The sequence below is a fragment of the Drosophila rhopaloa genome, unplaced genomic scaffold (assembly GCF_018152115.1).
Source record: "Drosophila rhopaloa isolate 14029-0021.01 unplaced genomic scaffold, ASM1815211v1 contig_116, whole genome shotgun sequence".
In the NCBI taxonomy this organism is placed as follows: Eukaryota; Metazoa; Arthropoda; class Insecta; order Diptera; family Drosophilidae; genus Drosophila; species Drosophila rhopaloa.
This window is the reverse complement of record NW_025334991.1, coordinates 93,153-107,249: the sequence shown is the minus strand read 5'-3', so window position 1 is coordinate 107,249 and position 14,097 is coordinate 93,153. Positions and strand designations below refer to the sequence as shown.

The window sequence follows — 14,097 nt, the reverse complement described above, 5'->3', positions numbered from 1 at the left end:
TATTTTTGATTTAAAATTCTTAAAGTTAATATATTAAACATAAACAAAACTAAAAAAATAAGCTTTAAAAGCTTCACTGAAGCTTTTTATGACCTTTCCAAACCACACAATCGAAGCAACTGTTTGGGAATGTGAAATTGGCGGCAAATTGCTCTGTTTATTTTTTTGCGTGAAAATAAATATTCTTTGTCCAAACAAACTGATAGTAATGAAAATTGTAAATCAAGGAATGTATTTTTTAATGAATATAGTATGTTTATGTGTTTTGTTTAATGTTCAATTTGACATGGGTCCCTTGTGTTTCGTGGAATAAGACTAACGACCTGACGGCTGCTGACAAAAACTAATTACGCCAGTTTATACTAATATATGTCGTTCTTTATCGCTAATTAAGAACTTTTCCCCGTTCGTCCCCTTTTTCTCGCAACTCCGCAATATTCAGCGACGTTCGAATTTTGCCATAGCAATTTCTTCGATATTTGGCTCAGCAATAATCGCAAAATATCTTTTGTGTCAGATTGCATTTATAAAAAAATTAGCCATTATCACGTCAAAGATGATACAAAATTAGAAATCAATAAAAAAACAAGAGAGAACGCTATAGTCGGGTACCCCGACTATCAGATACCCGTTACTCAGGTAAAGGGAGTGCGAGGGAGATGGAGATAGAAACTTTGATCACGCATAACTTTTTAACGAATGGTCCGATTTGAAAAATTGCTTCTACATTTCGATAGGTATTGATAAACACAATAAAACTGCATTTTTACTTTTCCGAAATATTTAAATTTCATACGGACGGACAGACAGACGGACAGACGGACATGGCTATATCGACTCGGCTAGTGACCCTGATATATATACTTTATAGGGTCGGAAACGCTTCCTTCTAGCTGTTACATACTTTTGCACGAATACAATATACCCTTTTACTCTACGAGTAACGGGTATAACAAGTAAATTCGAATCATTTATAAAAAAAAGACCAGCAAAATGCAACTATATGGTCGAACGATTGAAGTCAAAGCATTATGAATGGATGTCATCTAAAATATCAATTAAAATTAATGATAACTATAAGACACCACAAAAACCGGGACGCCGTACCTTGTCTTATGCAAACGCTGGAACACGATTGAAAAGGAAATTGACATCTGAGCTTGCGAATGAAAAAGAGCACAACACAACTCTTCTTCTGCATGCTGCAGCAGTTTCTGCCAAGCAAGAACGTAATACAAACGTGGCCTTGGCCCTTAAAGAAATTACCACACCTGCTGAATACCCGACAGAATTAAGAAAGCATCTTCAAATCCAAAAACCGACTCCACTCACACCAAATGCCTACATTCTGGAAAATTCTTTAACCAAACAGCAATATGTTAACAGTAGGGTTTTGAATATAAATCATCACAGTGACATCTATCCGAGCTACAATCAAGTAATACAAGCTAAAATGCAGTGTCGCCCGTTGGGTATAGAAGTTACAGAAACTACTGCTCAAGTGTCACTGCAAAATAAATCATTCTGCAGAGCGATAATTGATATTTTCAAGCATCTCCGGATAGTTCTGTACTCAAATTAATTTGCAGTTATGGCTTTGATGGATCAGTTGGACAAAGTGCATACAAGCAGAAGTTTGGAATAAAAACACCTGACGTTCAGGTCTCAGATCAGTCTTTGTTTGTAACTTCTGTTACATCCATAAAAATGATTGACTCATTTCAACAAAATATCTGGGTTAACTGAACACCGCAATCCATCCGATTTTGCAGGCCGCTGAAAATTAAATTTGTAAAAGAAACTTCTGATCAGTTAGACTATCAAATAGGGAATCTAAGCCCGTTTCATTATACACTGAATGAGGCTAATAACATAACAGTTACATTTGAAATGCATATGACACTCATTGAGGGAAAAATACTAAATGTACTAACTAACAATAGATCAACTCAATGTTGTCCAATTTGTAGTGTTACCCCAACAAATGTAATGAAAATAAAAGATTTCAATTCAAAAATCTTTACGCCCAAGCTTGAAGCTTTACAATTTTTGGTAAGTCCTCTACATGCTTGGATTCGGCTTCTAGAATTTGTCCTGACAATATCATACAAAATGGAAATACAACAAGAGAGAACGCTATAGTCGAGTGCCTCGACTATTAGATACCCGTTACTCAGCTAAACAACTTATTATAAATATGCCTTCTTGTGTTTTTTTTTTTTTTTTTTAACATAATGTGAATTATAGTGACCACAGGAAAAAAGGACAAAAAGTTCAAATTATCAATTTGAATTCGGCGATCTCCTAGTGCTGCAGCTTTACAGCACGAGCATCAGCACCAGCGCTGCTTTAGCGCAGGCAGCTTTTGTCCTGCACCAGCAGCTGTGTTTATGTTTTTTTTTGAGAAAAAATTTTAAAAATTAAAAAAAAAAATTCTTATTTTTTAAAAACATACATTTAATAGTATTGTATATTAAAGAGTGCAATAAATTGAATAGCTTTCTTTGAAAGGAGTTATCTTTGCCGGGCAATTGCAACTGTGTACAATGTAAATACATACATATGTCTATGCTTACATACATACACACATACGCCATTGTTTCCCTGCAGTACCGTTCATCACCTTTTAATCGCTTTTTCATCACCAAAAATGCATCACTGCTGATTAATCGGCGATGAAACTTCATACAAATTAGTGATGAATTTAACATTGGCATGTCCTAGGAGTTAATCAGTGAAAAATTCATCACTCTTTAATCAGTAATTCATCACTCTTTTGTCAGTTTTTCATCACTCTTTAATCAGTAATTCATCACTCCACTTCATTTTGTCAGCTCATTTTATGGGGAGAGAGACAGAGTAAGAGAGGGAGATGGAAATTTTTCTGCGTTGCCTACGATCGGGGACTGAGAGTTTCGGCTCTGCCTGCGTCGCACTCGGCTCTGCCGACTTTGCCTTTGGCTCTGCCGGCGTCGCAGTCCGCTGCTGATTAAACAGTGATGAATTTTTGTAGTGATGAATTTCGGAACTGCAGGGTTGTCTTAGACCTCTAATTTGGCTAACTAGATTTGATTTGCATAGTTCTTGGGATATAGTTCGGTATTGACAAATGAAAACCATCGCAATTTCCCCTAATAGAAATCCTTATCGAGAATTAACGTTGACTCTGTTGAGCACCTTGGCCAGCTGTTCCAAAGTCATCCGTTAGATGGCGCCATGAAAGGCGGAAATGTAGGCGCTAGCCAGGCTTAAGCATTTAATGGGTTTTTGGGCGTTAGAGTGGGCGTGGCAACTATTAGGCCAATCGATATTATGATAGTGATCCTGAAACGCTTCCTTCTACCTGTTACATACTTTTGCACGAATACAATATAGCCTTTTACTCTACGAGTAACGGGTATAAAAATGTAAAAGGTGATGACAAGATTAAAATGAGTGCACGGAAAAAATATATTCAAGAAAAAATGTGGAATGATATGGGTCTTCGAGTAAGCGTGCCAAAGCAGAATGTTAGCGGGAACAGCAATGGCGGTAATACGGCAAGAAGAGCTGTTGCAAATAGTGAACAACTATTATTCATAACCGGTCTTGACACAACCCTTTTAAATAATTTTCATATTATGTTACTAGCAATTTCATGAATCTTTTATATAAACTCTGAAAAATTTCGAACTTTTTGTGAGAAAACGTTTCGCCTATATATGCATAAATACCCGTGGTACCCAATGTCACCAACGATTCACTAAGTTCTAGTCCACGGTTTTCAAATAAATAATTCGACGTTAGTTCCACTAGGATGCTTAGGTGAAAATTTCAGAAGCCCGCAATAAAATCTACAAAAAGTCAGACTCTCACACGCAAGGAAAAATAGTCGAATCATTACAATCACTGACATTTTCCACAGGGCGATCGATTCTTCGGATCCGTTACTATCTAGTGTGTGTTTAAAGGAAAGATAACGAAAAAAACACAAAAAAAAAACAATTCCCAAAGAAGTATTAAGCCTTCTGGAGCTGCCGTCAACCGAGAACAACATCCCATTTGATAAGGAATTGCAATCTGATTGTGATTCTATTTATCAAAATATTCCTTTATGATATTTACTATATCAGAATTACGCTTTTAGTTTTGTCAAAATCGGACAATAATATCATTTAGCTGCCATAGAAGCGATGGTAAAATGGAGCGCAATCGACATACTTAGCTGCGTTGTTTTTGCTAATATAAAAAATAGAAATGTAGTCCTTATACCCGTTACTCGTAGAGTAAAAGGGTATATTGTATTCGTGCAAAAGTATGTAACAGCTAGAAGGAAGCGTTTCCGACCCTATAATGTATATATATTCTTGATCAGGGTCACTAGCCGAGTCGATAAAGCCATGTCCGTCTGTCCGTCTGTCTGTCCGTCCGTATGAACGCTGAGATCTCGGAAACTATAAAAGCTAGAAGATTGGCATTTTGCATGCAGATTCTAGGAGTTCCTACGCAGCGCAAGTTTGTTTCAAAAAGGTGCCGCGCCCCCTTTAACGCCCACAATCGCTTATATACGATTTTAAAAATTTAAATTAATTTATTTAAATGCAGTTTTATTGTGTTTATCAATACCTATCGAAATGTAGAAGCAATTTTTCAAATCGGACCATTCGTTAAAAAGTTATGCGTGATCAAAGTTTCTATCTCCATCTCCCTCGCACTCCCTTTACCTGAGTAACGGGTAGCGTTCTCTCTTGTTTTGTAATAACTACGAGGGCAGTCCGATAAGTGCTTAGCCTCACCGCCCGATGGCGTCACTATCGCAAGAGAAATTTACTATCGTGTAGTACATTCTCGTAGACGGCTACTGTCGAAATTTCAGCCGAATCGGTCTCGTAGTTTTATTTGACTGCGTGTTGAATCGGACGTGTCCGCGGATTTTAGAAAAATGGAAAAAGAGCAATATCGGTCTGTGATTCGATTCTTGTTTTTGGAAGGGAAATCGCGCAATAAAATAAAAGAGAGCTTGGATGCTGTGTACGGTGACTCTTCTCCTTGGATGGCGACCGTCAAAAATTGGTTTAACGAGTTTTAACGTGGTTGCACGTCGGTTTTTGAAGCCACGCCCAGGTGCCACGAAAACGGCTACCACGGAGCATAACGTGACAAAAATCCACGATCTCGTATTGGCAGACCGCCGATTAAAGATACGCGAGATAGCTGAGACAGTAGGCATGTCAAAAGACCGCGTGGGTCATATCCTGCATGAAATTTTGGGCATGAGAAAGCTGTCGGCGCGATGGGTGCCGCGTTTGCTCACTCCGGACAAAAAACGCAACCGTGAGACCACTTCAGAGTAGTGTTTGTGTATGTTTAAGCGCAATCCGAAGGAGGTTCTGCGTCGTTTCGTGACCGTCGACGAAACATGGATCCACTGGTACACACCAGAGACCAAGGAACAGTCGAAGAAGGCGAAGACTGTCCCATCGGCCGGAAAGGTGATAGCCACCGTTTTTGGTATTATTTTTCTTTGGCGAAGAAAAAAGTGCTCTTCCATCATGACAACACACCGGCTCACACTTCCGCCCTCGCCATGGCCAAATTGGTCGAATTGGGCTACGAACTGATACCCCATCCACCATATTCCCCACACATTGCCCCGTGTGACTTCTTTTTGTTTCCAAACTTAAAAAAGTCACTCGCTGGACACAAATTTGCGTCGAATGAGGAGGTCGTCGCCGCCACAGAGGCCTATTTTGCAGACCTCGAGAAATCGTACTTATCGTACCACCCTCGTATGTTAAGCTTCGGCTTGCCGAAGTTTGCTTCTTTTCTTGTTTTAACTTATGTTTCGATTGTCGAATCATGTTATTGTTTAAATTTATATTAACACTCAATATAAAATTAAATGGCTGGGTGCAACATTTGACTTTTGATTAATAACTTTTTACATAACAGTTATTTAGTTTCCTGGAAATATTACTATATGAAAAAGTTAGTAAGTTCGATCCTAAAACAAGGACAATTAAGGCCAAAATTGTTGCTTGGTCCTAAAATCCGAGAGATGAAGCTCCTCATTCGGCAAAACCTTGACGAACTAACCGCTAACTAGAATGTGTGTACAAATGTCACAAATAAATACAGTGGTTCAAAAGCATTGCATTGACGTTGTGAAAAACCAAAAAGTACTCATTCCTTTTGCCCGAGCATGATGCAAGGTTACATACTTTTGCACGAATACAATATAGCCTTTTACTCTACGAGTAACGGGTATAAAAATGTAAAAGGTGATGACAAGATTAAAATGAGTGCACGGAAAAAATATATTCAAGAAAAAATGTGGAATGATATGGGTCTTCGAGTAAGCGTGCCAAAGCAGAATGTTAGCGGGAACAGCAATGGCGGTAATACGGCAAGAAGAGCTGTTGCAAATAGTGAACAACTATTATTCATAACCGGTCTTGACACAACCCTTTTAAATAATTTTCATATTATGTTACTAGCAATTTCATGAATCTTTTATATAAACTCTGAAAAATTTCGAACTTTTTGTGAGAAAACGTTTCGCCTATATATGCATAAATACCCGTGGTACCCAATGTCACCAACGATTCACTAAGTTCTAGTCCACGGTTTTCAAATAAATAATTCGACGTTAGTTCCACTAGGATGCTTAGGTGAAAATTTCAGAAGCCCGCAATAAAATCTACAAAAAAGTCAGACTCTCACACGCAAGGAAAAATAGTCGAATCATTACAATCACTGACATTTTCCACAGGGCGATCGATTCTTCGGATCCGTTACTATCTAGTGTGTGTTTAAAGGAAAGATAACGAAAAAAACACAAAAAAAAAACAATTCCCAAAGAAGTATTAAGCCTTCTGGAGCTGCCGTCAACCGAGAACAACATCCCATTTGATAAGGAATTGCAATCTGATTGTGATTCTATTTATCAAAATATTCCTTTATGATATTTACTATATCAGAATTACGCTTTTAGTTTTGTCAAAATCGGACAATAATATCATTTAGCTGCCATAGAAGCGATGGTAAAATGGAGCGCAATCGACATACTTAGCTGCGTTGTTTTTGCTAATATAAAAAATAGAAATGTAGTCCTTATACCCGTTACTCGTAGAGTAAAAGGGTATATTGTATTCGTGCAAAAGTATGTAACAGCTAGAAGGAAGCGTTTCCGACCCTATAATGTATATATATTCTTGATCAGGGTCACTAGCCGAGTCGATAAAGCCATGTCCGTCTGTCCGTCTGTCTGTCCGTCCGTATGAACGCTGAGATCTCGGAAACTATAAAAGCTAGAAGATTGGCATTTTGCATGCAGATTCTAGGAGTTCCTACGCAGCGCAAGTTTGTTTCAAAAAGGTGCCGCGCCCCCTTTAACGCCCACAATCGCTTATATACGATTTTAAAAATTTAAATTAATTTATTTAAATGCAGTTTTATTGTGTTTATCAATACCTATCGAAATGTAGAAGCAATTTTTCAAATCGGACCATTCGTTAAAAAGTTATGCGTGATCAAAGTCTCTATCTCTATCTCTCGCACTCCCTTTACCTGAGTAACGGGTAGCGTTCTCTCTTGTTTTGTAATAACTACGAGGGCAGTCCGATAAGTGCTTAGCCTCACCGCCCGATGGCGTCACTATCGCAAGAGAAATTTACTATCGTGTAGTACATTCTCGTAGACGGCTACTGTCGAAATTTCAGCCGAATCGGTCTCGTAGTTTTATTTGACTGCGTGTTGAATCGGACGTGTCCGCGGATTTTAGAAAAATGGAAAAAGAGCAATATCGGTCTGTGATTCGATTCTTGTTTTTGGAAGGGAAATCGCGCAATAAAATAAAAGAGAGCTTGGATGCTGTGTACGGTGACTCTTCTCCTTGGATGGCGACCGTCAAAAATTGGTTTAACGAGTTTTAACGTGGTTGCACGTCGGTTTTTGAAGCCACGCCCAGGTGCCACGAAAACGGCTACCACGGAGCATAACGTGACAAAAATCCACGATCTCGTATTGGCAGACCGCCGATTAAAGATACGCGAGATAGCTGAGACAGTAGGCATGTCAAAAGACCGCGTGGGTCATATCCTGCATGAAATTTTGGGCATGAGAAAGCTGTCGGCGCGATGGGTGCCGCGTTTGCTCACTCCGGACAAAAAACGCAACCGTGAGACCACTTCAGAGTAGTGTTTGTGTATGTTTAAGCGCAATCCGAAGGAGGTTCTGCGTCGTTTCGTGACCGTCGACGAAACATGGATCCACTGGTACACACCAGAGACCAAGGAACAGTCGAAGAAGGCGAAGACTGTCCCATCGGCCGGAAAGGTGATGGCCACCGTTTTTGGTATTATTTTTCTTTGGCGAAGAAAAAAGAGCTCTTCCATCATGACAACACACCGGCTCACACTTCCGCCCTCGCCATGGCCAAATTGGTCGAATTGGGCTACGAACTGATACCCCATCCACCATATTCCCCACACATTGCCCCGTGTGACTTCTTTTTGTTTCCAAACTTAAAAAAGTCACTCGCTGGACACAAATTTGCGTCGAATGAGGAGGTCGTCGCCGCCACAGAGGCCTATTTTGCAGACCTCGAGAAATCGTACTTATCGTACCACCCTCGTATGTTAAGCTTCGGCTTGCCGAAGTTTGCTTCTTTTCTTGTTTTAACTTATGTTTCGATTGTCGAATCATGTTATTGTTTAAATTTATATTAACACTCAATATAAAATTAAATGGCTGGGTGCAACATTTGACTTTTGATTAATAATTTTTTACATAACAGTTATTTAGTTTCCTGGAAATATTACTATATGAAAAAGTTAGTAAGTTCGATCCTAAAACAAGGACAATTAAGGCCAAAATTGTTGCTTGGTCCTAAAATCCGAGAGATGAAGCTCCTCATTCGGCAAAACCTTGACGAACTAACCGCTAACTAGAATGTGTGTACAAATGTCACAAATAAATACAGTGGTTCAAAAGCATTGCATTGACGTTGTGAAAAACCAAAAAGTACTCATTCCTTTTGCCCGAGCATGATGCAAGGTGTCGAATGAACGAAAAGCAGTACGGATACGGATCTGCAGAAATCGCGAGGCAATGCACAGGTTTTGTGTCGAAAGACATTGCATCAAATGAACATGAACTCTGTGCTGGATGCACTTGATAATCTGCTTTAGCTTTACTAATTTATTTTAATTTAACTAAGCAAATTAGTTCACCTTTATTAGAATTTAAATGATGTTATTAAAGTAGATTAAAAGACTTACCCGCTTTTTTTGGGATCTTTAGTAATAATTTGTCAATACACGAAATTAAGAACCATCCTTTTGAGGCGTGTTCAACAAAAATAAAAATAAAAAAAATAAAATAAAATATATATATATTGTAGCAGCCCTAAGCAACCCTATTAGTATTTATACACACATTATACATATTAGTAGCAATAGGCATTTTTGTAAATATTCACCTAGTACCTAAGCACCTCTGTAAATACACATACACATATATACACGGCCTGGTATTTATATGTATACACTCTGTTAAAGTTCCTAGCTGTTTTTCCTAACAATTTTTGTTTTTTTATTTCTCCATATTCGTTTTTTTTCTTGTAGGTTAAAATTTTAGAATTTGATTTTTTGACTTTTCTTATGGGATTTTATATGGATTTTCTTTTTAAAAACTCACCTCACTTATGTCCATCCACCGACGAAAGCGCTTTCCTTGTTGACGATGGTTAAATAAAGTTAATTAAGGGAAACTAGTCCGTCCAATCCTGGAGTACTGTTCTGCAGTTTGGAGTCCTCAGTATGGTGTACATATAGACCGGATAGAGTCTGTGCAAAAGAACTTTTTATTATTTGCTCTTCCGGGCCTTAACTGGAATGCAAGCCTTATTTAACCATCCTACTCTAGTAGACTTCTCCTAATTAATCTACCATCCTTAGTAAACCGTAGAACGATGCTTGGCACAACTTTTATCTATAAACTTATTCACGGGGATGTGGAGTGTCCCGAGTTACTAAGCTTCTCCGTGCCTAATAGAATTACCAGGAACTATGTTCCTCTTACATTAAATATTTGTAGATCTAACTTTGATATGCATGAACCGTTTAGAGTACTGTGTAACGACTATAATAGACTATTCCACATTATTTCTACTACCGACTCTTTGCCAAGCCTAAAATCATTAATTTTATCTTACTTAGCACAAAATTAGTATTAGTATTAGTCTCGTACGTATTTCTAATTTTGTCTGTCCGCTTCTACATTGTGCTTTTAACTTCTCGCGATCTCGTTTTTACGCCTATTAGGCTCCGTGCGTAACAAGCACTGCTGGTGTCGTAAGGGCCACTTGTTTGCGCTGATCATAGTGCATCAACGTCCGAAACACACACACAGAGAGACATATATTTTTTAAAACTAGGAGCTATTAGAAAAGCTGTTCTGATGGCTTCAGCACTGCATCTGGGATATAACTAGGAATTAATCCCCAAACCACACTTTCACCGAACAAAATAAAATTAGCCTTTCTTCTTCTTTTCTTTTGACGAACGATCACTTATTGCATAACTTAAACTGAATCTTAACCCTAAACTTTCCGCTTCTCCGTGGCGGGTACTCCGGTTGACTCCCAGACCGGGATTTGGCCGAAACGGCGAGGATTTTCTTGGCTTGTATACTGTTTTTTTTAACTCCAAGAGTATTACTTTCAAAAACGCAGACCGTAGCCGCGACGTCGTATGCGCACTCCGAGCAAAGTGAAACTGGTAATTTCGGTTAAATCGAACCTGAATTTTTTTCGCCTCTATTAACCGGCTCGATGGTCGTTCGGCGCCTAGCTCACTTTCTTGGCTTTATAAATTTGGGTCTGACTCACCGGTTAGCGAGGACAATTAAAGTTAGAAATATAAATGGACACTTAGTTGTGCCCTTCCTTGTGCGTTGCTGCTCTGAGTTGAAACGCTGGCGTGGAGGTTGCTCGCTGGTTATGTTGACTGCGCAGTAGGGATGTCGGAAATATATAAAAATATCAATATATCGATATTTTTCCTCTTAAAAATAATATTATCATCGCGATATTTTTTGGGCAAAAAAATTCGATATTGATATTTTTTGAGAGGATATTTCCGATATTTTATGTTTGGTCACTCTTAAAGCCTAGTACTCAAATCGACAAACGAGTATGCTAGCGTAAAGCCTAGTACTCAGATCGACCAACGAGTATGCTAGCGCAAAAACTTTAATCTTTCCAGTGTGACCAGCATATCGAGAGTTCATCAGAATTAAGCGTGCTACGGTCGTACTGTCAATCAGCTGAGTTTGTTGACAAGCAGTTGAAATTCAAATATCGTATTTGAGGGAAAGAGCCTTTAAATGATATTATCAACTACCTTGGCAAAACAATTCTGCCGCTGTACAAAGAAATTAAAAAACAATACAATTTAAAATTAACAGATGTTTGTTTTAATTTACTGATAATTATTTGCTAATTTAAAGTTCATAGCTGCACTTTTATTGTGTTTTTTCGTAAATTTTTGATCTAAGAATTATTTGGCTCTGAGAAGAGGCACCCCAGATAGTATTAATATTGTTTTGTCCTCACATTTAAACTCCTGCAATCGACTTTTCCGGGTTTTCTGTTTTTTCCCTCCATTGTTTAAAATTTTCAGTGAGAAGCGCACGCCAAAAGATTAATTTCCGCAGACTGGCAACGCTGTGCAATTTTCTGGTATTGCCGTATTCTGGCCGTGAAAAAAAGGTCCGACAAAAAGTGAACGCCAGTTGTTTGCCTCTCGCTCTCTCTCATGACTGGCGTACGGGTTTCGTCGATCTGAATACTAGGCTTTAAGCCAGAAGTGCTCTCAGTGGAAGAACTGAAAATTTTTTTTTTGCAATTTTTGCAATATTCTCCAACCTTTTAAAAAAGCTACTGATAATGTGAGCGGAGATTCTTAAGTGACCGTCAGCTTAGTGATTCCTATGAATTCTATGATTAATACAAAATTAAAAAAGCTTATATGGTTACCGCTGAGGGCATTCAAACAAAAGTTACCATTCTAAAAATATCAGAAAAGCGATTGAGTGGTTTGCTGGAGAGTTGCTTGAGAGTGTATAATATTTGTTTTTTTAAGATCAATGATTTCTATTCACTTTTTAAATAAAAAATAGTCTATTGTGTCTCTAATTGATCTTATTTGCAGTTCATGGTTGATTATACGTATTCTTAGGCCTATAAAAGACCCAACAGGAAGCCTTTATTAAAATTTAGCTGAACATTAAAAAATATCAAAAATACTCGATATATCTATATTTTCTTACGATATTTTTTAATATCATCGAGTGATATTTTTTAAACAGGAAATATCATCAATACGATATTTTTTCAAAATCCAACAACCCTACTGCGCAGGCGCCCGTTCGTCTCGATCGAATTAGCCTTTATTCTTCTTTGTGGCCTTCGAACATCATCCAACGGTTGCCTATAAAACCCCCAAAAAGAGTCACAAATCTGCCTATAAACTCACTTTTTTCTTCTCACCCTTTTGATGCGGCTCAAAGCCAAATCGCTTTACTCCTTCCCTTTGGCACTACTGTGACATCACTCGCGTGTACTTTTCGAGCTTCGATTGATCACTGCTAACTTATGACTTCACTCTGCTGCTGCGGTAACCCCAGGTCGAATTCAGGGTGAAAGCGGAGACAGTTGACACTTGCCACTGTTGCTCCCTCGCGTCTATCCTACCGATATCACCTATTTTCACCTTAACTCCAGTGGCATCGCAGTACCCTCTCTCACCACGTCCAATAGATGGCGCTAGAAAATAATATTTTTCCGAGCAAGCGCTACAAAAATACCCCCCCATCAATATCAGACTTGGGGCCAATTCTCCAAGGCCGAGAACACCACAGCTTTCGAGGCTGTTTAATATTCTGTTTAATATTCTTTGCATGGAACCTGGCAACATCACGCCCCTGTAGATCCTCGAGATCATAATAAACTTGCCCAATCCTTTTCTTTACTCTTGCTTTCACGAAAGCTGGACCCAATTTCGCATTATAACCAGCTGCGAAATTGCTCTGTTTGAAATTTCTTCGATAGACCTGTTGCTGGTGAAAATAAAATTTTGAATTTAACCGTCTTAATTTGAATGCGTTACACTCGAATTACCCTGTATTCCAATTTCAGTTCATCTTATAAAAACGTTGATTAACACTTATAATTTTCATTCTGTCATTGTCTCTATAATCGTTGATGTGAGCAGAAATACAATTTAATAAACGTACCGTAGAAAACGCACCGCCGCACAACAAAATAAATTTATAATAAATACATATAGTCCCCGATCTCAAAAGAAGTGTTTCATTAAAGTATTTATGTGTAACATAACATTGTTATTAAATTTTAAAGTTGCTTATGTCTCTAATTCTATTCGAAACATTGCAAAAAATTGTGAAATTCAATTTGCGAAGTGCGCAAAAGAAATCATATAGTGGCACTCTTCATTTTTGTATGACGCCGTAAATGGTTTTGACACGCAAAAAGAAAAAACTGATGGAAGAAATGGATCAAGCCCACATTTCGACGCCAAGACCAGGGGGTAATCGAGACACCGATGAGGACCACATGGATCTTCTAAGTGAGAATGAGGATGATACTATAATAGAAAAGAACAAGGAAACTCCAATAATGAACATGCAGGACTTTATGGAGAAGATTTTGGTCGAACAGCAATTGCAAACGGATCAAATTATGCAGAAATTTGATGCGATGACCGAAGAGTTTACTGACTTTAAGGAAAAGGAAAATTCTTTAGTTTCTGAAGCTGATAATCAGGGCAGTGAACAAACCAGCCAATGGCACACAGGGCGGCATTCATGGCCTGGTGTCCTTAAATGGAGGGCTACATCATAGAGCAGCTTCAACGAATTCTGGTGCCGCACAGGGCGGCATCTATGGCCTGGCGTCCTCATCTGGAGGATTGCATCCTGGAATGGCTGCTACTATGGGCAGCTATTCATCGACTTCTGGTGCCGCACAGGACGGCATCTATAGCCTGGCGGCCTCATCTGGAGGATTGCATCCTGGAATGGCTGCTACTATGG

At 38.6% G+C, this 14,097-nt stretch overlaps 1 protein-coding gene across 1 annotated transcript in view; it reads left to right on the top strand.

The window, feature by feature from the left end:
- Window positions 1-5,333, top strand: part of LOC123037078 — a 57,357-nt gene extending 52,024 nt beyond the window's left edge. Inside the window, exon 4 of the mRNA XM_044456553.1 lies at window positions 5,167-5,333. Coding sequence (XP_044312488.1) covers window positions 5,167-5,333 — 167 coding nt within the window. The remainder of the gene's footprint in view (window positions 1-5,166) is intronic.
- The last annotated feature ends 8,764 nt before the right edge of the window (window positions 5,334-14,097 follow it).